Here is a 25751-nt window from a genome sequence, read left to right as displayed (position 1 = left end):
AATCTTCCAAATCCACCCAGTCATTCAGTATAACGATCTTACATGGGTTAACATAATTGTAAGCAAATCCTAATTTTAGGAGTGGGTGCTTCATGATAAGATTTGGTCTTCTGTGTCATGCATTATTCTCTTACTGGTTACTGGCATTTCACATAGAACTGCCAACTCCACCTTCACTTCTAACTTAAAGAAAGTGGCCAGAAGTTCAACTGAAACATTAGAAACCACTGTCTAAACAATTTATCAAACAAGACCACAATCTTAATTTGCACTGTTATGAAAAGTCTCAAGATTATTCTGGTCTTTATGATGTATGGTAAAATTGTAGTAAATAAAAACACAGTTACTTTTAATATACATATTTATTTATTTATGAGCATCAACACCTACATACACTTTGACACATAATGCTATAGTAACACGTTTTCAACAACTTTTCACGAATAATTTTTATTTACTTCAGTATCCACACATTCAAGTACCTCTGTTACTTGAGACTCAACAGAAAAATGAAAATATTTATCTACAGATGAATATATTACGTATAAATAATGAACAGAGTTCATCACCATTTATTTTAAATGTCTTTAGACGTCCCCGATATCTTAGCTGGAATGAATCAAATATTACTGACAACACGTACAGACTAGAACACTTCCTCGACAGTAGGTCCCTGACTGCCCGTTTGACTTCTTGCCTGCTGACCACAGCTGCTGTCATCTGTACCTTTATGGATCTTCGTCATGAAAGGGCTACATGCTCGCTGCACCTCCTGCAGTTTATGTTCCAACTCTTCCTTTTCAGCAAGGGTGTTGCTGTCCAGCCACTGCAGTGCACTGTCACACTCTGACCTCACTGTTCGCTTGTCCTCCTCACTAAGTTTGTTGCCTGTCTCATCCACAGCCTGCTTCACACTGAAAACGTACCCCTCCAGCTGGTTCCTTGCCGCCACTCTCTGCCTCTGCTTCTCATCCTCCTCCTTGTACTTCTCTGCTTCAGCCAGCATCTTGTCAATTTCTTGCTTAGACAGTCTACCTTTGTCATTATGAATTGTTATGTTCTTTGAGTTACCAGTGCTGCTGTCCTTGGCAGACACAGTCACAATACCGTTGGCATCAAGGTTGAATGTGACTTCTATCTTTGGCACACCACGAGGTGCTGGAGGGATGCCTGTGAGATTGAATGTTCCCAGGAGATTGTTGTCTCGAGTCATTGCCCGCTCACCTTCAAACACATCGATGGTCACTGCAGGCTGGTTGTCAGAATATGTTGTGAAGATCTGCGTCTGTTTGCACGGGATGCGGGAATTTCGCTCGATGATCTTTGTCATGACTCCCCCGGCTGTCTCGATACCAAGGGAAAGCGGTGTCACATCAACTAACAGAACGTCCTGGATCTGTGAGCTCGTGTCTCCACTCAGAATAGCAGCCTGCACTGCTGCACCATATGCCACGGCCTCGTCAGGGTTGATGGACAGGTTCAGCTTTTTGCCACAGAAGTAGTTCTGCAGCAGGCTCTGGATCTTCGGTATGCGCGTCGAACCGCCCACCAGCACCACATCATGTATGGAACCCTTGTCGAGCTTTGCGTCCATCAGTGCTTTTTCCACTGGGTGTAACGTGGACCGGAAGAGGTCAGCACAAAGCTCCTCGAATCGCGCCCTCGACACTTTCGAATAGAAGTCGATACCATCAACCAGAGCGTCGATTTCGATGCTCGCCTCTGTGCTGGAGGACAGGGTTCGCTTTGCTCTTTCGGCTGCAGTTCGGAGACGTCGGAGCGCCCTTGGATTCCCGCGTACGTCTTTCTTGAACTTCCTCTTGAACTCGTCTGCGAAATGGTTCACCAGCCGATTATCAAAGTCTTCGCCACCAAGGTGAGTGTCTCCTGCAGTCGCCCTCACCTCGAAAAGTGAACCTTCATCAATGGTGAGGATAGAGACGTCAAAGGTACCGCCTCCCAGGTCGAAGATCAGCACATTACGTTCGCCCTTCAGGTTCTTGTCCAGCCCGTAAGCCAGAGCGGCGGCTGTGGGCTCGTTGATGATTCGAAGGACGTTGAGGCCTGCGATCGTACCCGCGTCTTTCGTGGCCTGACGCTGTGAATCATTGAAGTATGCCGGCACCGTGATGACAGCGTCCCGCACCTTGGTACCCAGGAAAGCTTCTGCCGTCTCTTTCATCTTAGTCAGCACCATGGAGCTGATCTCTTCCGGGGCAAACCTCCGTCTTTCACCCTTGTGCTGTATCTGGATCTTCGGCTTCCCGCAGTCGTTCACCACTGTGAAGGGCCAGTGCTTCATGTCACTCTGGATCTTCTCATCGTCGAAGCGTCTGCCGATCAGCCGTTTAGCGTCAAAGACGGTATTCTCCGGATTCATGGCCACCTGGTTTTTCGCGGCGTCTCCGATAAGACGCTCGGTGTCGCTGAACGCCACATAGCTGGGAGTCGTGCGATTTCCTTGATCATTTGCAATGATCTCCACCTTGCCTTGTTGCCAGACACCCACGCAAGAATACGTGGTGCCCAGGTCAATTCCAATTGCCGGGGTTTTCGGCGCCATGTCTCAGTTCACAGTTAATCACTGTTTATGCTCTCACTTATTATTCTTCTTCCAATGAATGCGCTTTCACTATGTCTCTTTCTCGTATTTACGAACTGTAGATATGCTCTCGTAGTGCTTTCACTTTTGCTTACTACTCTTCACTCGGTTTGAATGCTTTGAATGTACTGCGGGATAAGACACTTCCATCCCATTATATACTACCAGCGACTCTCATTGGATGTTTCTGGCAATTTCTGGCTGGATAATCGAGCGGGTTCTAGTGTTGCTTGATTCTCGCTGAATCGAGAACATCGAGGATCGAGAAGTAGCGAGAACTGTTCTGTGATTGGTCGGTTATCTGTTGTCGTCATGGAGAGGAGGATGCTAATCATATCAGCTGGTTACTCGTTTCTCGTATCTTTTGGACGTCTTGGACGTATGCTTTTATGATATGTGTTTCGTCCTTGGCTGGTTAAAGTACAAAGTAGTTTAAGCTTACTGTGAGTTTGAGATCGAGCTGACGTCTAGGAATAATATTGTCTTTGTCGAAATTATGCATATGTTTTATTGACATATCATTTGTGTTTTGTGTATATATATATAGGTCTGAATCTAAGGTAACGCGTGTCCAAGAACAAGGGTACCAGACGAGAAATTACAAAGCGTGTGGGTAACCGAAGACATACTTCCAAAATTAATCTTATGCAATACTATTTTCTGGAGAAACAGGAAGGAATTATTTTTAAAAACATAACCAACGGAGCTTGGACACTGGGCCGTTTCTCGGAGCCATTGGGGTGGGAGGGAAGTGGAGTACCAAAAGACAAAAGGTGTATTCCGAAATTATGAATTCTGGTTCGTCCATTCCGGTTGTAGTGTTTGATAATAAAATGGGACCCAAAATCGTTCCAGAATGAGCGTGTTGAAATAAAAGTAATATCATGATATTGTCATTAAGTTATTTTCATTCCTATCTAAAATGAATACTGAACATTGACTGTTTACTTCTAATAGTTACAGATGTATGCTTATTATATCAGGTGTCTCATAGTTGTGTGATATGCTGTTTGTAGTGTGAAATCATTAAAGTATGTTTTGAGATTGTTGGTATAATGCACACATTTATGTTTTACATGACACAAGCAGGGTGCAACCCCACAAAATGTGGAGTTTTCGTTTAAGAAACATCCTCCATCACACACGAATCTTTAACATATCGACATGTTACACTTGCGTGAAAGTTGTCTTTGTATACCCAGACCAGGTTCTAGTGTCGTTTCCTGTTGTTTAAGGTTTATTTTAAGGCAGTCAGTGTTAATGAATGAATGATAATAAACACCTCTAGGTTTTTTAGTGGTCTCTTTTCTTCTGGCTTTCTCACCAAAATCCTATATATTCTTCTTAGCTCCCATTCATGCTATATGCCCTGCCTATCTCATCCTTTTTTACTTTCTCATTCTAATTATGCTTGATGAAGAGTACAAGTTATGAAGCTCCTCATTATGCAGTATTCTCCAACCTCCTATCACTTTATCCCTCTTTGGTCCAAATGTTCTCCTCAGCACCCTGTTCTTAAACACCCTCAGTCTATGTTCCTGACTTTGCCAGAGACCAAGTTCCACAGCCATACAGAACCACAAGCAAAATTATAGTTTTGTATATTCTAATTTTTACATTTCTAGGCTGCAAGTGAGAATACCAAAGATACTGGACTGAATGGTAGCCATCATTACCCAGATTCAGTCGCCTCTTAATTTCCTCCTGAATCAAATTTTGATTCATTACTGCCATTTCCAAGCATTTGAACTGTGCCACGTTTCAAAGAATATGTTGACTCTCTTTATATTATGATTTTGTCCTGCATTCTGGTGATAAGACAGTAACATATGCTTAGTTTTCTCAGAATTTACGAGACCAACCTCCTTACTAGCATCAGTTAGAATTTCTGTTTTTTTCCTCTTTATGGTATCTATATTATCACCCAGTTGATTCACGTCATCAGCGTAGAATAGCAGCTGATGTGTCCTGTTTAATTTCAGTCCCACCTGGCTTTCCGGGACCTTCCTAATGGCATATTCTAAAACAAAGCTGAAAAGCATTTGCAGTAAAGCGTCTCCTTATTTTAGACCATTTTGGATAGGAAACTTTATAGACAAATATTTATGTATTTTTAACATAAGTTTCATATAAGCACATTTTAGTCAGCCTAAATAGTTTCATGTATATCCCAAACTCTATGAGATCATTGTAAATACTTCCTCCCTAACTGAAACATAGGCTTAGTTGTAACCAATTATTACCTACTGGCCTAATTCTTAAATATTAATACTCAGGACTTAATGCCATTTTTGTACTAAACATGACTTATACTCAGTTTTGCATTAACTATCCTAAGAATCTGTGGGGAGGAATGTTTAGGTAAGAGCCACTAGAATGATCTTTGATAGCCGGTGTGGCATGTGAATCGCTCCACCCACTAGCCCAAGTAAAAAACTTCCAGAACATTCTCAATCTGTAGAACACTGTGGAAGCTTCAAGAAAATTCCCAATGCAGAAGATTCTGGAAGTATTGCGTCATCCAAAAGTATTTAAAGTACTGATTTTGGATGGCGCATATACCATAGTAATACAATTGCATCACCAATATAGTAGTATTCAGTGTGTGGCATTTATAATATCCAGTTGTGTAACAGAACAATTGTATCTGTGACTTAAAGTGACTGACTTGTAAAATCATGCAGTGCTGTCAATAAATCAAATACATCATTTCATCAGCTAAGTGTGATCCAGAGACTTCTTCCATAAACTCTCCCTCATCAGAGCAAGGCCTGTTAAGCTCTGAAGAGAATCTCATGCTCACAGCCTGAACATCATTCACTTTTACTGCCCTCAAGCCATTCCCAGCACTTTGATGTGGTTCTAAGACCACATGGCATCCACAACCACAATATGAATAGCTAATGTACTATTCCACTGTACTCCCAATTTTCCCAGAGTGTCTGATAAATGCAAAAAATCTGATCAATAAATAACTGATCGCTTACATTGAACCCCATACTGAAGATCCCAAATAATTTTGTCTATATATGGACTTGACCTTAAGGGAAGAATATTGGACAAAATTCTGTATGAAATTTGTAACAGTGATATTCCTCAATAATTACGACATTCAGTTTTATCATTCTCCTTATAAATCGGTACAATAATGGATTCCTTCCACTGATCAGGCAATTCTTCCTTACTCCAAGTAGAATTAATGAGTTTATGGATCTCAGCATCTGACAACCCTATGGGCCTCCATGGACTGTTACAGGGATACCTTTACTTTTTTATTATTATTATTATTAGTATTATTATTTGTGGATCTCGGACCGTAACGTTTCACCTCCTTTTTGAATCAGTTCTGCCAGAATTTGATCTGTACCTGGCAATTCATACTCTTTCCACTCTGCAATAGCAATTTCAACCTCGGACTAGGATCAGGTACGAAGGGCTCAGTTCCATGTATTTCTATCTGCTTAACATCACTGACCCTTTGTAAATTCAGTAAGTGAGATTAGTTCTTCCACCTATTCAGAATGTTGCAGGAACCAATGTTATTCTTAGTATTCATATAAATGACCTGCCAATAAATATTGTGTAGCATTTGGGTGTGTGACAATAGATGGGGTATGGATTGGATGCATTTATTGACACACTTGTACACACCACTCTGAACCACAAGTAATTACAGCACTATCACTAATCTCCACACTTTAAAAATCACCACAGCACCTGCTAAGCCTTTCCCAGCCTGTTGTGTCATCAACACCCATTCCCTAGCAACAGCTCACGGTGGACATTCTTCAGCTTTCCGCAGTGAGATCCTCTTCTTACATCCGCCCAGGCAGAACTCTTGTCAACTGTCACCTCAACTACTGCGCCATCTCTTCTCAGCCTGCCTTGAATAGCTCAACTAACTGGTTCCCAGACTAGCAGCCATTTCACACTTACATCCTAGTCTTCTCTTCACAGGCTGACTTTCATCTGACAACTGAACTGGTCAAAGCCAAAGTCACATTGCAACTGACAGTCAGTCTGTCAGTATCTCTCGGAGTCAAGCCCCCATCTGGCCAGAGTCACTTTATGACTAGCAGTTTACCGCCAGTCAGTTCATCTTGGTGACCATCCCCTTGAGTTCCACAAGCAGAATTTTTATTTTCCAACTGAACACTAGTGGTTATAGAGGATGGGTCTGTCATTTACAATTGCTGCTGGGGCTTACAACCAGATTTTTATTACTGTCAGACAGTTGCAGGTTTGTTGATTTGGGGCACTCTCTCTGATGAAATGACGGGTCTGTCATTTATATTCTCTGCTGGCCCTTGCCAGCGTAGTCATTCTTGGGTCCGAGGCCATGGGACTCACTACCATATTTTACTGTCTCAGATTGGAGACTTCCCTTTCTGTCACCTCCTACAAGTCGCAGGGCTACAGTTGAGGTATTCAACCCTGCCTCCACATGGGATTAGTAATATCAATGATTTTTTAAGTTATTGGCCCTGCATGTTACATTATTGCTTGTGTATAATTTTTCATGCTTGATCACAATAAACATAGCAGACTTTTACGTGGCTCACATCCCAGAAGACGGCATTCTTCATTTTGAAGAAGTTGTTAAATGTGTACTCAGTTGAAGTAAATCAGTTTACCAAATGTACATTTTTGTTTCCCTCATATCATTGTCATTGTTGTTAATTTACTGAAGATAATCCTAATAAGTTTTTTTAGTTGTTGTAAATCGTTTTGCAGATGTCACACTAGTGAATGAGAAATATTTCTTTAAATGTTTCCCACAAGCAGACTTGTTTTAAATACTGTCACGTGTTAGAGCGTCTCTCGACGGAGCTTCAGGTTGGATGTCAGATCTACTGACCACTTACAGATCGCCACCACATGCAGCTATAACAGTCCCAATGAACCACAGCTCACATAAAATTCTGTTGTCTTCACTAGACATTTCCTGGTAATCGATTTTAACACAGTAATTACAACAGTCTCACTGGACCACACACTCCAGGTATCACTGTAACTACACAAAGTCTTCTTTGCCTTCATTAGACGTTTCCTGGTAACCGATTTTAACACAATAATTATAAGTCTCACTGGACCACACACTCCAAATATCACTGTAACCACAGCTCACATAGTCTTCCCTGCCTTTAGTAGACGTTTCCTGGTAACCGATTTTAACACAGTAATTATAAGTCTCACTGAATTACACTTCGCAAATCCTCCAAATATCAGTCTGAGTATTTGTCTTATGACCGACAGTCAGTCAGCCAGTCTGTCTTGGAAAAAAACACCGATCTGGGGCTTACGGTCAGATTTTTATTACTGTCAGACAGTTGCGGGTTTGGGGCGCTTTCTCTGACGAGAGGACGGGACTGTTGTTTACAATTGCTGCTGATCCTCGCCAGTGCAGTCATTTTCGCGTCCAAGTCCGTGGGACTCGTGATCATATTTTATTGTCTGATTCGAGACCTCCCTTTTTGTAGTGATTGAGATTAGCTCTTTCTAAGGGGCCTAACTGAGTAGGTTTGTTTCTTTCTCACCTGAAGACAGAAATAGATCCAGTTTCCGAAACGTCGTGTCCTCTATTACCTAGAATTCCGGACGATGGAAAAAGGAAAAAAATCCGGTAATTATATGTGTGTGTTGTTTAACGAATGTGTAATTCGTACTAAGAGAGTCATATGGTCATGACATATTTCTACGGCTTTAAACACTTTTGCGTTTCCCTGGTCGCCCTAAAAAAATGGATTGAATTGATTTTCCTCCCAGAGTATAAAGCTGTATAGAACGCTGAACCAGCTGATCTGCTGATTCAGTAATGCCAATAGCAGACATGGATATGATTGTCTTATAATGCGGCTTATAAGTATCTGTTATGTCACATTTCCAGTAATAAGTATGAAATTTTAAATGCTTCATTATATACACATAAGTTGTCTCGAATAACGTTAAATACATATCTAATCGTATGATCAGCTTAACACTGCAAATTCATTCCTCATGGTTGGTGTGGTTATTTTCGCAGAAGTTGTGCGTGTGTGTCGGTCGGTATCTCAAAGAACGTGCTTGTTTTTGTCAAACTGCAGGGTTATGGCTAATGTGCCTGGGAAGATTGAGGAGTACGTTGACAGTTTTTTGGCTGAGGTATGTAACAACACGACTGTAACCAAGAATTTTGTACATGCGTTAAAATGATGTTCGTGACTAATATATATGTTGCACTGTTTCACAGAACTCGGCACTACAGCGTAAACTTCAAAGCAAAGCCGAGGCCTTGCTTATTCTGAGTAAGGAACTCGACCAATGCCGAACCGAAAGAGATCAGTTCAGGCTAATGGCAGAACAACTTCAGGACCGATATTCCATGCTGAAGAAGAAGTCGCATGATCTGGTTATTAAATAACAATATAAATTTATTTATATTTTAATGTTGTTTGTGAGCCAGGGTGATAATTTTTTTTCTGCCCGTTTGGAGCAGAGAATCTGTCTGTGTGTGTGTACAAGGGTAATGAGGTAGAATATACAGTTTGGCCCTGATGGGGAGAAGGATTTGGTATAAATTGTCGTATTCTGTCTTCATGTGTGTGTGTGTGTGTGTGTGTGTGTGTGTGTATGGTTACCGTAGTGTAACATCGAACAAGGTGATTTTGAGTTAATGTTTTAGACACGAATTTGGTAGTTGTTAAGAGCCGTGTCTGAGTCACAGTCAATTCTGACTGAGGTTTTTTGCGGTTTTCCTCAGTGAGGCAAGTTCCAGGATAGTACCCACATTCTGCTATGACTGTTTCCTTTCTAATTCATCAGTCAGCTTAATGTGGCAAAGGAAACATTACTGTAGTACATTTATGTAGAACAGTAGTCATTGTAGTTGTATAGAAATGTTGGTTAAGTCAGCAACAAAGAGTCATTTGAAAATATTTGATCCAATTTGCACCATAATAAGATAGGATTTCATATGTCCCTGAATTGTTCATCAGTAAAGTAAGGGGTTCTGAAAGTCCAGCCAGCCCATAATGAAGAGTTTACTATATTATTGAAAAAAAAAAACAATTTTTGCAAACACATGTAACTACTACTGTAGCTGCTGCTTTTTTTCTTTTATGTGTTGTAGGGTTTCAGTCGGCTGACGCTCCATCCTGATGGTATAGACTCAAAGAGACGTGGTAATACCTTGGCTCAAATTTTAGGAGAAACCACAGAACAGAACAAGGCTCTAAAAATTGAGGTGGAAGATCTGCGGCAGAAACTTCGTGATGCACATGGGGACATCAAGGTAAACCAAGATCCGGTTTTTTGTGGTTACTGTAGCTATAATAATTTCTTGGTGGAAAGCAAAATGAAGAGACAAAATGGGTAAATATAGTGTCAGTGCTCTGAATGATGAGATAATAAAATTCAGATTATAGTCTTGGATTGTGACAATATGTGGTCTTGTAGGCAGATACCAGCATTTGGAGGAACATGCTGTGGCCATCTTCATGGTTAAACTGTACAGGGTGAAGAACTGGCTTGGCTATGTGGGTCAGTTTTATGGAGATGGTCACTCATATCCACAGAACAAGAGAAGGAAATGGAATCCAATCCAAACCAGTGGGCATGGTAGCTAGAAAAATAACTTTTTTGGGGTGCATGCTATATATTCCATTACAGCAGAGACATGTAGTTATGAGAAAATGTGCCCCTTTCAGGGCTCCCATGTGTTTTCCTCACAGGAGGGTAAATGGAACATTGAGAATTGGGTGTCTTGTCAAAACCTCAGGACATACAAGGAAGAGTCAGTAAATAGGTCACAAATGGATATAAAATGTAAAACGTGTGCTATTTGAACCTGGGGAAAAAAAAAACATTTATTTCTCGACATATCCTCCACCAACATTGATATACTTGTCCCATCGCTTTACCAGTGCGTCGAAACCTGGGGCACAGAAGTTTTTTGACTGTTGTCTCAGACACTTCCATACCTCCATTTCAAGCTCTTTGTCATCAGCAATATGTTTGCCACCCAGCAGTGAACCTCTTTGCACAACAAACACTGCCCACCATAAGCAGGAAACATTTCTTCATGAATATCCTTTGTATTGAATCCTTTTGCTCACAAAATATGCACAATAGAATGCTGCTCTTCAGTAGTACACCCCTCGAGCAGCCCCTGAACATGCGCATCTGCTACCTAGACTCTCCTGAAGCTGGACTATGCTGCTACCTAGGGATACACATAAGAAACCTATTACGTCCAATAGAACTGTTTTACTTCCATTTGTGACATATTTACTGGCTCACCCTCGTACGTAAGTAATGTTCAAATTTACAAATTGTTTTTCCCTTTCAGCTTTCTAAGTAAATACATGGTTGCTTCAGAGTGATCTCGTACAGGGGTCATATATCAAACTGTAGAGGCAGTAAAGAACCTTTACACAAACTTGCTTTCAGCTGTTGCTGACAAACATGAGAACATTTCATAACCTGCGACACAGTTTTTAGAGGCACTTAAATTCTGCTGCATTTTTCAAGTAACAGAATTTAAGCTTATCTCTCAACCATGGAAAGAGTTACAAATCTCATGTCATAAGATCAGGAGAAGAACTACGGTGTGATGCTTGGCAAGCAGAAGAAGCAGTGACTGATGTGCTGGAGCATTTTCATGCAGAAGCACCTAGTCTTTACCCACTTCTGGGACATTACAGATCAGCTGCCTGCCATGTGGACAGGGTTGCAATGAGAAAACTTAACTGCTTTCCTTGCGAGGCCTCACAGAATGTGATTAACTCTCAGCTATCAGTAGTATATTGATATGAGGAATTCTGTCTTCTGGGTTACAGCAATCCAGTGAAAGTCAACTGACATGTCAGAGGATATACTGCTTCCATTTTCACAGTCAGAGAATAAAGTAAACAAGAAACGAGCATGAAGCAGACAGCAAGCAGAGATGACATGTTACTCTGAAATACTGGTTGAGTTTCACTGGACTATACAATGTTGTATCCCAGGATATACAGTGTTTCATACTCATCATCATCATCACTGGCACGACAGCCCTTTGTGAGCCCTGGCCTTCCTCAGGATTGCTCGCCATTCTTCTGTATTCGATGCTACATTCCTCCAGTTCTTTACACCCAAATTTCTTATGTCCTGCCACACACATTCTTCCTATTTTAACCTTGGTCTTCCCGCTCTCCTATTTCCTTCTGGTTTAGTATTAAGCATTTTCTTGATGGTTCTGTTCTCGCTGGCACGTATTGTGTGTCCAACCCATTCAAGCCTTTTCATCTTTATAAATCCAATAATGTCTGGTTCATTAAATAGTTTGTATAGCTCATGGTTATACCTCTTCCTCCATATTCCGTTTTCTTCCCCTGGTCCAAAGATATATCTCAGGATCCTCCTTTCAAGTGTTTCTTACTCACTGCTGTGAAAACTGTATAACCAGTACAGTGTAATGATATGTTGGTTGCCCTGTTCAGGCGCTGCGCATAAGCCTCGGACAGCAACGTTCTGGCACAAATGTGGGGGACAGCCAGGCATTCCCATCTCACCAGAGAGAACAGCTGGTACAGCAGCTTGAGACTTTGAGTCTGAAGGTACATGATGCATGCTGAATTTACATGAGTGTTTTCACAGTGTCTGTGTATGCAGACAGGGTTATCGAATAATATTATATTTCAGAATCCTGTTGCATTCGTACATCACTTGTCCACTTGTTTGCATCTCTAATGCAACATAAGCTTTTATTTTGAATTCAGTTAACACTTGCCTGAGGATGGCCTTAAAAGGCCGAAACATGTTGCAACAATTAAATAAAATGTGATTTTAATGACATTTTAGGAAATTTAAGTGTGATTGTAGTAACATTTTAAAATAAAAGTTTATGTTGCATTAGAGACGGAAACACGTGGGAGTGAAGGTTATTGAATTTTGTTCTCTGAGGTGAATACATCCATGCAAGTGAAGCCTCTGTATGTCTTCATCATCAGGAGCTGATGTGATGAACAACACAAATTAGACCACATATTGTCTTCAAATAGTAACTTTTCTGCTTTATATTTTGGAGGTCTGAGGTTCAAATCTCAGTCCAGAGACCACCTATCCTGACAGGTTTTTCATGTTTTCACACAGTTCCTTTCTCCACCCAAACAGATACTGGGGCTCACAGTAGCATAGTTGGTTGAGGCACTATGCTACAAGCCAGAAGGTTGCAGGTTCAAGTCCCGATGAGGTCATTGGATTTTTTCAATTGACCTAATCCTTCCAGCCGCACTATGGTCCTGGGGTCAACTCAGCCTCTAACAGAAATGAGTACCAGGAATATTCTTGGAATATTTTGGGGTATAAAGGGCAGCCAGCGCATAGGGCTGACAACCTTGCCACCATCTGTGAGCCGATTGTCTAGAAAATGTGGGAACCTCAACATCTCACAACCCTATGGCCCTCCACGGCCTGTTACATGGATACCCTTACTTTACTTTTTTACCCAAACAGATGCCAGAATATTTCAAAGTAGGCCTCAACCACTTCCTTCCATGTTCTTTACAACTTGTTATTCACTTATCGCTTGTATTCTGGTTGTTGTTCTGTCTCTTTGCATTCTCAGTTGGTTGTTGGTGTAAGTGGAGGGACATGTGCAAGGTATATGCTGAAATTGTACCAAAAGAGCATTTCTGTAAACTTAAAATTGGCAGCTGTTATTCTGGACAACTATATACCAAGAATTTTATCTGAGGAAGTAATTTAAATACTGTATTCTTAAAAAGAAATGCTTTATACATAGGATTGTTTTACAGTTGGCGAGTTTATGTCAGTCATCATGTCATTTCCCTGGTGGCAAGTATCTGGAGTGGAATTTTCTTGCACATTGACACAGTTGGGCCCCCTGAGAAGACATGCATGGCATTTAGTCACCTGAATTTCAGCTTTTATGTTCATGAGGAATTTTTAGTGTAAAAATTCCCAGAGTCTATGACATTGTGATGTGTTCACAGTGTACACAGATGGAGACTGACCTACAGGCAGTGCTGGATGAGAAAGAGGAACTGGTAACAGAACGAGATGCTTATAAATGTAAAGTTCATCGTCTCAACCATGAACTGAATGCTGTGTTGAAGGGAGACAAAACAAGACTGGTTGACATTGATGCGCTGGTCATGGAGAACAGGTACTGTTGCAAGGTTTGAGGTTTACCACACTGAAAGTCCAGATTCTGATGTTAGTTATGGCAGTGTGTTGTATTGATTACCTAGTTGTTTTTTTCTTTCTTTCTTGTTTGGAAGAACTGCCTGTACCTTCTGGCTGAAAATTGAAGTATTGGGTTCCTCCAAAACATCGGTAACCATCTACATAGTATCATACCTCAGAAAAGAACAATCTAAAAAGTTGTTGCTGTTAAATTATGCACTTAGTAATAAAATACACAAAGGATAAGTGTTCCTGTGTCTGTACAGCACACCACTGCATTATGCAATGGATGTTTTCTTGCAAATGTGTCTGTTTTGCAAAATTCTGTAACACAGACCTTATTTCTATTTTGATTTCCATGTTATAAGTGGAGATGTGTTCATATGGAAACTTTGCCAGTCAAAATTTATGAATGATACAAACTTTACTCGCCAGAAATTATTGAGTGGTAGCAATCACTTTTGTCATGTTGCAGGTACTTGAAGGAGAGACTTGTGCAAGCAGAGGAAGAGAAAGAAATGTCAAACCAAGCTCTTTCCAAATATAAGGTTAGCTTATCTATTGCCCTGAATGGTGGCCCATACAGGAATAGGTAGCATAGAAAGAAGTTGTGGAACTTTATTTCATAAAAATTTATTAGAGAAAGCATTTGTCTCTGCTGCATAAAGTTATTTGAACTTTCAGAACCTGCTGCATCTATCTTCAGTGTATAAGACTACTTCTGTACCCTGAAGATGGAGGCAGCACGTTTTTGAGCTTGCATGCACATTTATGGAAATTTGAAGTAATGTACGAGACTGCATGTCATTATATCCCAGAAGACGGTCATCTTGGATGAATCATAAGTTATTTAACTATGCCGTATCAGCTACAGGAATTACTTAGCATTGGCTTGTGTAAATGAATGATCTTGATTGGTGAGTTTCTTTCTCCCTTCATAGCATAGATGGGAATAGGTTTCGTGTTAGTACATATGACAACAGTTGTGTGATGTAAACGAAAAATCTTTGAATACTTCGGTTCTGCTATTTGCATGTACAAATGCTGTAACTTACAAAAATATACTAACCCATAGTTGTACCATAGCTCAGGTGGTTAGACAGCGGTTTATTAATGCATTGCCTTTGGCTCAGTACCAGGTTACTTCATGTGAGATTTGTGATGGCAGAACTGATACTACAGCAGGTTTTTCCCATGCTGATCATCACTCCACCATTATTCCATACTCATCTGTCACCCACCCCCTGAGGAGTATGATATTCCTGATCAGGCAGCATATTGTAATGTGTTTGGAGTAGATACTTCCATGGTAACGCAATAACAGTGGGCCGCTGAGTAACAACGGATGAGACAAAACTCGTTCCCAGTGTATAAAGAGCATTCCCGAAGCAACGGATTGCCGAACACATGAGATCGAACCTTGGCGAGAGGTGTCCTCTACTGAGTCCGCAGAACACCTACATAAGCCGAGAGCTACAGACAGCAAAAACACAGTTTGAACCTAGTCGCCATACAAGACAGTTGAAAGATAGCCACCGCAGAATATGGTTGAAGTGATAACAATTGTAAGGTGTGTAAGACTGAGTGTCCAATAAAAATTTGCTAAATCCGAGGACCACATAAAGTTATATGTCACATGACACATCCAGAACGTAATGATATTATATTGTTGATCCTTAAGTTTAGGGCTTCATCTCTGTCCTGTTACTTATCTTGTTACAGAATATGGATGTTGAGCTTGTAAGTCCCTATTTAATACAGAATTTGGGAATTTACATGGAAAATAAGTACTTTTTTTTTTTTTTTTTTTTTTTTTTTTTTTTTTTTTTTTTTTTTTGTTTTTTTTTTTTGCTAGTGGGGTGGGACTAAGTCCCTTGTACTGCAGCCACTCCTGGCCTATTGTACCAGCCCCAGATGATAGGTGAGGGTGATTGTCGAGCAATTGGTGGAATGATGTTTGGCAGGGGAAACCGAAGTACTCAGAGAAAACCTGCCCCAGTGCCACTTTGTCCACCACAAATCCCACTTGATCAGACCCAGGATCGAACCGGGCCGCCGTGGTGGGAAGCCAGCGACTAACCACTTGAGCTATGGCACAGCCCAAAATAAGAACTAACCAATATGTAGTAAATGTATGTTTATATTATTAATAGGGCATGCTTGACAAGAATCGCAGCAGAGGTACAGTTAAGCTTGGCACTAACAGCACGGGCATGGTCATGTCCCACAAACAGGGTAAGTTGGTGTGCTACGCAGACATTCCCCAATTTACGTGGTAGGTTACATTGCCAAGAGTAGCCGTGTAACTCATGTTTTTGTTACTCCTCTGGTTTCAGTTGCCTTCATTAAAAGAAATACATAATTCATTTCACTTAACACCATTTTACCCATTATAGACCCTGTTCTTTATGTTTCTGCTTTACACAGCCTCATTATCCTTCAGTGTCCACTAAAATTTAAAGAAATTTGTGTGGGATAGTGTTATGTGAAATTCACTTAACTCTGGGGTCCCAGTACAAGTTAAGGTTTGTAGGAAGCAGCAAGATGAACACACTGTACAGTAAACCCTCGTAACAGACTAATAGGGGGGACAGGGTGTCCACTGTAACCAAGTGAAGGAGTATTCACACAAGTACAATGTAGGATACATAGCCAATACATATAATAAACATAGAAAAAAAAACAGTGTGATTACATGAAGGTTCTTCTTCATTTTAAGTAGTTTTTTAACTATAAAACCTCCTTAGTGTCTCAACATCTCCACACAATTGTACACGGCCGGATATTGGCCATTATAGCCGAAATCCATTATATCTGGGTCCATCATAATGAGTGTTTACTGTATTTTACAGTGTGAACTTTTTGGATTCATAGTGGCTAACTAAATAAAAGATGATTTGCCACATTTTGATAATGGTGCAGTAGTGAAAAATGCCTTCAGGATCACTTGATCTTTGTTCCTTAACCCACAGACTTTGCTTATTCATGATGTTCATTTATAACGAAGCCTATTCCTTTGCAGTGCAACAGCTCCTGGAACGTGGCTCATCAGCACAGTTGCCCAACACTGTTGCCACCCTGTCAGACTTGAAATCATTGTGTCTTGCCTTACTGGAGGCTCTCGGAGACAAGGTGCTAGCCCTGAATCATCAGAGGAAAGCAAACAAGTAAGGAATGATCTGTCTTATTTATTGAAGTGAACTCTTTCATTTAGAATAATGAAAAGTGGCCAAGAACACTCATCGTACTAAACAGGTTGGTCTAGATGTAATGCTGTAGTCTTGTATTCTTGAGGTACTCTGTTCAGTCCTTGGCCAGAGCACTCACTATCCCATCTTGAGGGTTTTCATGGTTTTTCTCATTTTCTCCAGGCAAATGCCATGATATTACTTTAATTAAGCCATGACAACTTCCTTCCAAATCCTTTCCAGTTCATTAGTAATCGGAAAAATATTCTCACTGGCCACACAGAACCAACTGGTCTGCATGCAGCCTGATAACACACAGTTATGTTTTGTGGAATGGAAAGATACTCTTGCAGGCTGTATAAAAGTAACTGTTGGCCTTCATGCATCCCTGTCTTAGATTTACTGCGTGTAAAAACACCGTTATGGTGGGATACTTGGTATGGAAAGCCTTAAAGTGACTATGTGTACAGGATCCTGGCAAATCGTATCTCTGACCTAGAAGAGGCAGTGCAGAGAGGGCATCCGGCCACATTTCCATCACAGTTGCTTCTGGAAGGCTATGCCAGCTCTGAAGTGGACCAGAATGCAAGTAGCATCCTCTCCCCAGAGCATCCTGGCAGCTCAGATTCAGAGGGAGAGTGCATCAGCAGCATACATCTCAACTCTGAAGGTAAGTTAGCAACTGGTTAAACTCAGAGGATGCTGCAGTGGACTGAAATCACAATTTAATGTGTAAAAGGGGATGATTTGAGGGGATTACCCGTCAGAACTGTAGACAGGTACTGGAACTGTTAATTTCAAGGGTTACATCCATTTGCCGCATTTCAGATCATTCAGAATAATGTGTGGCTGTGTATTGATACAAGGGAATCCTAAATTCAGGGGCAGGTTATATAATGCTTATTGGAAGAGTCAGAACAATAGCAATTAGTGAAATCTAGTGTGTTAATGTTCATTTTGCATCTGAGAGTTAAGTCAAGTCATTTAACCACTGACTGTGATTGCTGGTCAAGTTGTACCTGAAAGAAACTGAAGAAAAAAAAAAGAGAGGTCAGATATTTTTGATAAGAGTTTAATAGGCAACCTTTGCTGAAAGCATTCCTCTAGATAGCAGCAACACTTCATATTGAGTTTTTTTGATAAAAATTTCTGTATGTTGTGGGCCATGCCCATCTCCCAGACTGTCTGCTTCCAGTCTACCAGATAATGGTTTTATATTAGCTGAACCCTGAAGGTTGTATTTTGTATCATTTCAGGTATACAGGATGCTTTCACAACACTGGAGATAAATGGCGAAGGCAGTCAGAGTGAGATCACAGCAGTTGACGGTATGGAAGTATCAAAAAAGATATCCACCTCCAAACCATCACAACACGACCTCACAGTCACTCGAGGACATGAATCTCCACCGCACCAGTACCTGTCAAGCAGACATTCAGAGAAGCCTGATAATGACATCAGGGATAAGTACAGAATGTATGGTAAGTGTAAAGTTGTCTCCATGCTTAATGAAGCACCATGTCCTGAATATGTGTTTGTGAGTGGAGGTATAGCTCCACACATTCCTAACCTCAGTAGTAAGGTGGAGGTGTGTGGTCATCTTCATGCCCCAACCACCTTCCCCCATGAAGAGCCTCTGGTACCTATTGGATATGAGGCTGGGCAAACCCAAGGGCTGGTGTCAATGCTGTAAAGAGAAAAATCTCTTGACTCTGCTGGGAATCAAACCCTGATCCCTCAGTCACTCAGCATATAGCCTAATTATTATACCTACTGAGCTGAGTACAGCATTCAGATGATAAATACAGTTAAAGTGCTTGATTAATCACCTAGACACTAGATGGTGGTCAGCTTCATGCTGTGGCCACCTTACCCACAGGGAAAGAGCCCCTATTACACATTGGATATGAGGCTGGATGAGCTACAGAGCTGGTCTGAATGCTGTGGAGGGGAGGAAAATCCCTTGCCCCTGCTGGTAATCTGAGCTGGGATAGCATAGTCAGTATAGTGACAGGCTACAGGCTGGATGACCAAGGGTTCGGAGTTCAAGTTCTGGTGGGGTCAAGAATTTTCTCCACATCATTCAGACCGGCTCTGAGGCCTCCTATCCAACGGGTACCCAGGACTCTTCCCCGAGAGGTAAAGCGGCCGGGGCGTGAAGCTGATCATTCATCTCGAACAAGTGCCAAGGTCAAGAAAATGTAGATCTATACATCCACTTTCCCATACACCTTCATGGCGTAGTGCTTAATTAGTTAAGCAGAGGGACTTTATCTTTACCTTGCTGGTAATTGAATGCAAATTCCTCAGTTGTTCAGCCCATAGCCTAGTGACAGTACTAAGTTATGCAGACTCCCTCTACTAGGTATTCTAAACAAAAGTGGATGACAGTATGCGTTGGGGCTCTTCAGACAGTGCAAAATAGTGTGGGGTGTTGGGTGTAAGGTGTGACATCCTTAGTTCATCACAGTCAAATCTGCTTGGGTTTAATTGTGTGTCATCAGAGTAGAATCGAGATTATTTTTTTTAATTCGCTTAGTGGGGGGTGGAGTCCAACTGCGTCAACTCGGCATGGCGGCCACTGATTGGCCTATTGTAGCCTGCCTTGGGTGATTATGATGATAGAGAATTTGGTGGAATGAAGATTGGCATGGGAAACCGAAGTACTCGGAGAAATCCCGCCCCAGCACCACTTTGTCCAGCACAAATCCCACTTGACCAGACCCAGGATAGAACCCGGCCCGCCACAGTGGGAAGCCAGCGACTTACTGCTTGAGCTATGGTGAGGCCTAGAGTTAAGATACTTTACCAGTTATATTCCTACTAAAACTCCATATGGACATCTCTGCCATGCGTGCTGTGTACCCCACCAACCTCATCTTTCTTGATATTGAGAATTCTAATCATGTTTTAGCAAGCAATACAGATTATGAAGCTCCTGATAATGCATTTTCCCCTGGCCTCTTGAGCCCAAATATTCCCCTCAGCGCTGTTCTCAAACACTTTCAGTCTGTGTTCTTCCCTTAATGAGAGATACCAAATGTCACATCCTTCTGTGGTTTCATTTTGAGGTAAATACTGTGTTTTGTTTGGAACTTACAGTATCTGTATATTTTAATGAAATTAATGATTCAGGTTTTCTGAAGCAGGTAAGATAGTAAATATGGCAACATTTGTAGGGTCACATATGGAAGATACCATCTCACCCCAAACCAGTGTTCAAGGAGAGGACAACAGCCTACCTCCACAGCTACAGCAGCTAGTGCAGAAAGCTTTGGATGAGATGAAGCAGGAAGCCAAAAAGGGATGCTAATAATGTTACCAATTTATACTATGTTAATAAAGTTCCTACAAAATTAGTTTTGTGCAAGAGATTAATTTGTAACCTTTGAACGTTACATCATAGGTGGATGATAGGATTTTGATAACCTGTAAAGAGGTGATAATTTAAGGGGGGGTACTCATCAGAGCAAATGGTCCTTCTGGCTTTCCCACCAATATCCTATACGCATTCTGAATATCGCCCATTCGTGCTACATGCCCTGCCCACCTCATCCTCCTTGACTTGATCATTCTAATTATACTTGGAGAAGAGTACAAGTTATGAAGCTCCTCATTATGCAGTTATATATTCACTTAGTTACACTTATTTCTAATATTGTAGCTTGTAGGCCTGTTACAATATTAACTTTTACACTTTCTAATGTTTCAAAGGTTAATTCACTTACTTGCCAAATACTTTACTGCAAGTTATTCAGATATTTCTGTGTTGACCCTAACTGGTAAATAGTTGAAAAATTATAATTCCTAGAGGAATGCACCACTGCATCTGTATCCTATGACAAGAGTCCTTGGCTGAACTAATCTTTCCAGAGAAGGGACAGCATTGGATCTTCAACATTCAGGGATGGGATGTCCTCTTTCAGATCTTGATTGGCCTTATTTAAAATCTAGAAGGGTCCACAGTTTAGAGGCTTCCAATCAACTACTACTGCTGAACAATTTTGGTCTCTTAAACTCCAAACAGCGGAAGATGTATCCCTGGGTTACTGTGTCCTACTCTTTAAAACTTAGAAATCTGCAGACCTGTCAAGTATTATGTTCTCAAAGCTATGCCAATTTGCCCAGAAGTTACAAATTCCAGGAAACTGAGTGTTGGCACTATGTCGGTACTGAAAGTAAGAATGGTTCTGTGGTGTCTTCTTAGTGGAGCAAATATCTCCCCTATATCTTTTACAACATACTGATTCTCAATTAGAGTGCTAATATGTTATAATTACACTTGTCTGTTGCTCAGAAGTCAAGAGACAGGTACTGTTGAGCCCAAAAATAACCATGTTGATGGAAGAAAAAATTAAGGAAGACTATATGTCATTCAAGAACATGGCTCTACAACACTTTGTTGGACCCTGGCAGCTTTTTCAGTTTCTTGATCTTTTACACTGTTGGGACAACCCCTTGAATGGGGGACAGCCTGTCTGAACAATTTTGGTCTCTTAAACTCCAAACAGCGGAAGATGTATCTCTGGGTTACCGTGTCCTACTCTTTAAAACTTAGAATTCTGCAGACCTGTCAAGTATTATGTTCTCAAAGCTATGCCACTTTGCCCAGAAGTTACAAATTCCAGGAAACTGAGTGTTGGCACTATGTCGGTACTGAAAGTAAGAATGGTTCTGTGGTGTCTTCTTAGTGGAGCAAATATCTCCCCTATATCTTTTACAACATACTGATTCTCAATTAGAGTGCTAATATGTTATAATTACACTTGTCTGTTGCTCAGAAGTCAAGAGACAGGTACTGTTGAGCCCAAAAATAACCATGTTGATGGAAGAAAAAATTAAGGAAGACTGTAAGTGCTCTACAGCACTTTGTTGGACCCTGGCAGCTTTTTCAGTTTCTTGATCTTCTACACTGTTGGGACAACCCCTTGAATGGGGGACAGCCTGTCACAAGGCACACAGGCCAGCACAAACAGAACAAATGCATACAGACATACATGTCTCAAGTGGGATTTGAACCTGTGAGCTAAGTGTTTCAGCAGATGAAGGCAGTTCATGCCATAGACCAGTGTTTCTCAACCACCAGGCTGCACGCAGTACCGGACCCTGGGATCAATTATACCAGGCCTTCATCTACAGAAAAAAATAATTACCAGGCCATGGTCTGACAAAGGTTGAGAACCACTGCCTTAGACCGTGCAACCAGTGTGATCGGCTCGGGAACATACAGTTGGTACACATTTGATAAAATCTTCTCTGCGGCCTAGTCAGTCAGTTAAAAGTTACTGACACTTCATGGACCACCTATGACCCATGATCAAATCTGAGCATAAGCCATTGGAGTGTCAGTGGGTGGGCATCATAAGTCTGCTTGACTGAAATGTCTCCACTGAAGCAGACAGGAAAGTTGCACATTGTCCAATGTGTGGACCCCAAATGGAGAACAACTGCAGGAGCATTTAAAAGAGGATGTTGATGTAATACATGACACACAACACACTTCACTTTACTTATCACTTAGGACAGTTATTCTCTCAAGGAGAGTCACTATACAAAAATATATACATATAATATCTGTGTTTCTGGACTTTCTACCTCTTATGATATTCCAAATAAAACACACCATTTCAGAAACTGGATCCATGTCCATCCTCACATCAAAAGGTGGGGAGGCACCTACTTACCTTTTCACCCAAGGACAGAAGAGATCGATGTTCTGAAATGCTGTGTTCCATTCAGAATATCAGATGATGAACACAGTCCAAAAACCCACTAATCCTGAGTGTGATATACTGTCAGATCCCTTTACAACTGGATATTATTATAAAAATAATAATATATCTAGAACACATTTCTATAATACTTACAAAAAGCTACTTCAAATAATTCATTATACGTTCAAGATGATGATATGATTAGTTACTATGGTTAAGAATTAAGCTCCAACTAATATTTTAACGATTGTCATTATGAAATATAGCAATATGCTCATGAGAATAACTGATGTCTATAAGCAACTGGAAACTGACAGATATTATTTCTTTGTTATGAAATAAAGAATTGGCAAGATAATATATGTAAACTGGATACAAAAAAAATCAGTGGCACATATTGGAATCGTAAAGACATAAAAGTCAAGAGAACCAGTGATGAAAAACATCACCAGATGTGTTTCCCTCAGAAGTGAACATCTAGAATCAAAAGAAATCAAATTTCACACTTACAAACAAATGCAATATTTAATGTTTCTGCCATCAACTTCTGTTATTTGCTTTTGTGTCAACTATGTAACCCAGGCACTGCCAACCCCATCACCTGACAGGTTAAAGTTTAATGTACAGCAGTGCCATGACTGGCTATTGCCTCTTCTACAGATGTCATTCAAATGCACAGAAACTGTAAATGTAGTTTATCAGAACATGAAAGAGTCAAACTATACAGCAATTGTTGATGGTGTTTTGCTTCCTGTCTTCAATTTGTTTCAAATAACAGTTGAAGTTCAAGACCCCAGTGCAAGGGTATGCCAGTGAATGGGTTAATTTGCAACTTATTTAACAGAAGTACATGAAACATCATGACCATTCAATGTGTATGCAGCCTGGAACACATAATCATTAATTCCCAGCTTCAGTCATAGCCTATCTTCTTGCTCACCCTACATCACTGAGAATACTAATTCATTCTGACCTTCATTCCTCTCACAATAAGTCTCACAAAACAATGTGTACTCTCTTCCTACTTTCATAATTCAAATTACTGTTTTTATAATATCTGTTACAGGCAATTCGTACAATTCAGGCATTCTATAACATGAACTGTTCATTCTGGGAGAGAAATTCATACAAAGTTTAGGTGGGAAAAGAAACAACTTGGAAGTCTTGGACATAGGTGGTAGGATAATATTAAAATGGATCTTAAAGAAATAGGATTGGAGGGTGTGGATTATATTCCACTGGCTCAGGATAGGGACCAGTGACAGGTGCTTGTGAACATGGTAATGAACCTTTGGGTTCCATAAAATGCAGGCGATTGCTTCAGCAGCTGAGTAAATATTGGCTTCTCAAGAAGGAAGCATTTTCTGTTCATGTAACTTGCTACTGAAAGTAAGTAGCTGATTTTGTAAAATGCCTGAATAACATATTGCTCAAGGAATATGTAAAAAAAAAATGTATGCACAGTTTGGGAAACCTTTCTGCCAACCTTGTCTGAACAGAGGCAGTCACTGCATGACTGGCATAGACACAGCTGCCTTCGAGTGAGATACATCACTCTCCCGCCACATCTGAGTCACCGTCTTCACTTCTGTGTAGAAGTTTACACCCTGCAAATAACACAGTAACATTATAGGGACAATGAATATGACTCGTACAAAAACTGGAAAACACAGACAGTAAAGTTTGGAGAAAGCCTGATGTTTTAGAGGAACATCTTCCATCTTCAGGGACAGTGAGTGAACATGTCATTACAACCCAGAAGACTGCTCTCTTCATAGTCACCACTGGGGGAACCTCAAATCCAACAGATGGTAAAGTTTAAACACTACACAACAGAAGAAGATCGTATGAGGCAAAGATGTCCCTACAGCTAAGCAACTCCAAATCAAATTTTGAACCTGTGATCCAAATTTTAAGGCACCTATGCATGTGAGGGGCCTATTAAGCTCACTCTTCTTACCTGTCTTGTCTGCACAGAACAACTCAACGATCACTGATAGTATCTACATTAAGTTTAATAATGGAAGTGTGTTAACAAAAATTGTCACCATATCCCAATTTTTTTGTTAACAATGGACAAAATAACAGACACTTAAAGACCTGTGTGTATATCTGTATATATCTTGAACATATAACTGACTAAATATTTATCAGAGCAAGAAAGCTTCACACAAAACTGTAGAGAAAAATGAAACACACATTTTATGTACATGACATTTTGCTTGCAAGTCTTGTGAACTCTCAAGATAATTAAACAAAGGTCTGCTATGTGTACATTTCTGAACCTGTATGCTCAATAATGTTTACTTAACATACCTGCACAGTTTAGCAACCAACTCACCTGCTTGCCATAAAAGTGAGCATCACCCAGGAATGAACCACGTGTTCCAGTGAATGAGAACATTGGCAATGGCACAGGAATGGGCACGTTCACTCCAACCTGCAAGAACAGAAAACACAAAATGCAAACACAGTGCAACACCATTTGGGGCTTAATTTGTGACCTGTTGCTCTGAGCAACTGGGGTTCCACTATATATGGACCTCTGTGGGTATACTTCAAGAAGAGAAAAGTGTTCAACTATGGATACAAATGTGCTGATTTAGGTATGACAACAACAGCCATACCCAGTGTTCAAGGTTTGCATAGTAGGGAAGATTCATGTAGCTCTATTCTGGATTAGGAACATATTATTGAATCTACCCTGAAGATGGAGGCAGCAGTTTCCTGAAGACAATGGTAACAAACACGTATCAGAGGTAAGGATGAGCTCCTCTTCAGGATGGATGTGGCTTTAACGTAACAAAGTGGCTCAGTTATTTTCTTCAGTTACAGTCTTGCACAATGCAAAGTAGTAAAAGCCTCCCATACTGAATTAACCCTTCCGCGACGGATAGTATTTAAATCTTTTCCTACCGCCAAACCGACGGGGTATTTAATTATTAAACAGGAAAATGCACTTATCCATGAAAAATTTAGTAACTCTCGCAAAAATAGGTATATTGAGATAAATTTTTCACAGAAATATTCATAATGAAACGAAGAACAAAACTATATATATATTTTAATATAATTATGATA

The 25751-nt window shown here is 40.6% G+C and overlaps 3 protein-coding genes across 6 annotated transcripts in view; 1 reads left to right on the top strand and 2 right to left on the bottom strand.

The window, feature by feature from the left end:
- Positions 1–355: 355 nt before the first annotated feature.
- On the bottom strand, positions 356–2789 carry LOC111874197 (heat shock protein 70 A1). The gene has a single exon (XM_023869487.2). It carries the CDS (start codon positions 2561–2563, stop codon positions 647–649), a length of 1917 nt encoding a protein of 638 aa, XP_023725255.1. The 5' UTR covers positions 2564–2789; the 3' UTR covers positions 356–646.
- Positions 2790–2870: 81 nt separating this feature from the next.
- Positions 2871–20315, top strand: LOC111874198 (coiled-coil domain-containing protein 149). The gene is made up of 12 exons (XM_033755350.1): positions 2871–2981; positions 8625–8743; positions 8832–8990; positions 9711–9872; positions 12061–12177; positions 13576–13748; positions 14244–14316; positions 15922–16003; positions 16791–16935; positions 17427–17626; positions 18213–18437; positions 20136–20315. The coding sequence occupies exons 1-12, from the start codon at positions 2915–2917 to the stop codon at positions 20267–20269; spliced, it is 1656 nt and encodes a 551-aa protein (XP_033611241.1). The 5' UTR covers positions 2871–2914; the 3' UTR covers positions 20270–20315.
- The window catches only part of LOC111874199 (probable methylmalonate-semialdehyde dehydrogenase [acylating], mitochondrial), a 24200-nt gene continuing 16741 nt past the window's right edge, over positions 18293–25751 (bottom strand). The window contains exons 9-11 of one of the 4 annotated variants that reach the window (XM_023869492.2): positions 25012–25110; positions 24157–24277; positions 18293–18376 (exon numbers count right to left, since the gene is read on the bottom strand). In XM_023869492.2, coding sequence (XP_023725260.1) covers positions 24176–24277; positions 25012–25110 — 201 coding nt within the window. In that variant the 3' untranslated portion in view covers positions 18293–18376; positions 24157–24175. Of the gene's footprint in view, positions 18377–18556; positions 18644–22434; positions 24278–25011; positions 25111–25751 lie in introns of those variants that run through there. The other 3 variants (XM_023869493.2, XM_023869491.2, XM_023869490.2) reach the window with 3 other exon arrangements.

The sequence above is a fragment of the Cryptotermes secundus genome, unplaced genomic scaffold, assembly GCF_002891405.2.
Source record: "Cryptotermes secundus unplaced genomic scaffold, Csec_1.0 scaffold26, whole genome shotgun sequence".
NCBI lineage: Eukaryota > Metazoa > Arthropoda > Insecta > Blattodea > Kalotermitidae > Cryptotermes > Cryptotermes secundus.
The sequence above is the reverse complement of the archived record's forward strand: the minus strand, read 5'-3'. Positions and strand labels throughout refer to the sequence as shown.

Bases quoted from the DNA above. Each gene is read 5' to 3' on its own strand.
- LOC111874197 (XM_023869487.2), bottom strand. From the start codon at position 2,563: ATGGCGCCGAAAACCCCGGCAATTGGAATTGACCTGGGCACCACGTAT.
- LOC111874198 (XM_033755350.1), top strand. From the start codon at position 2,915: ATGGAGAGGAGGATGCTAATCATATCAGCTGGTTACTCGTTTCTCGTA. The intron at 2,982-8,624 runs GTATGCTTTTAT...TTATTTTCGCAG, and splicing joins ATCTTTTGGACGTCTTGGAC to AAGTTGTGCGTGTGTGTCGG. The intron at 17,627-18,212 runs GTAAGTTAGCAA...GTATCATTTCAG, and splicing joins CATACATCTCAACTCTGAAG to GTATACAGGATGCTTTCACA.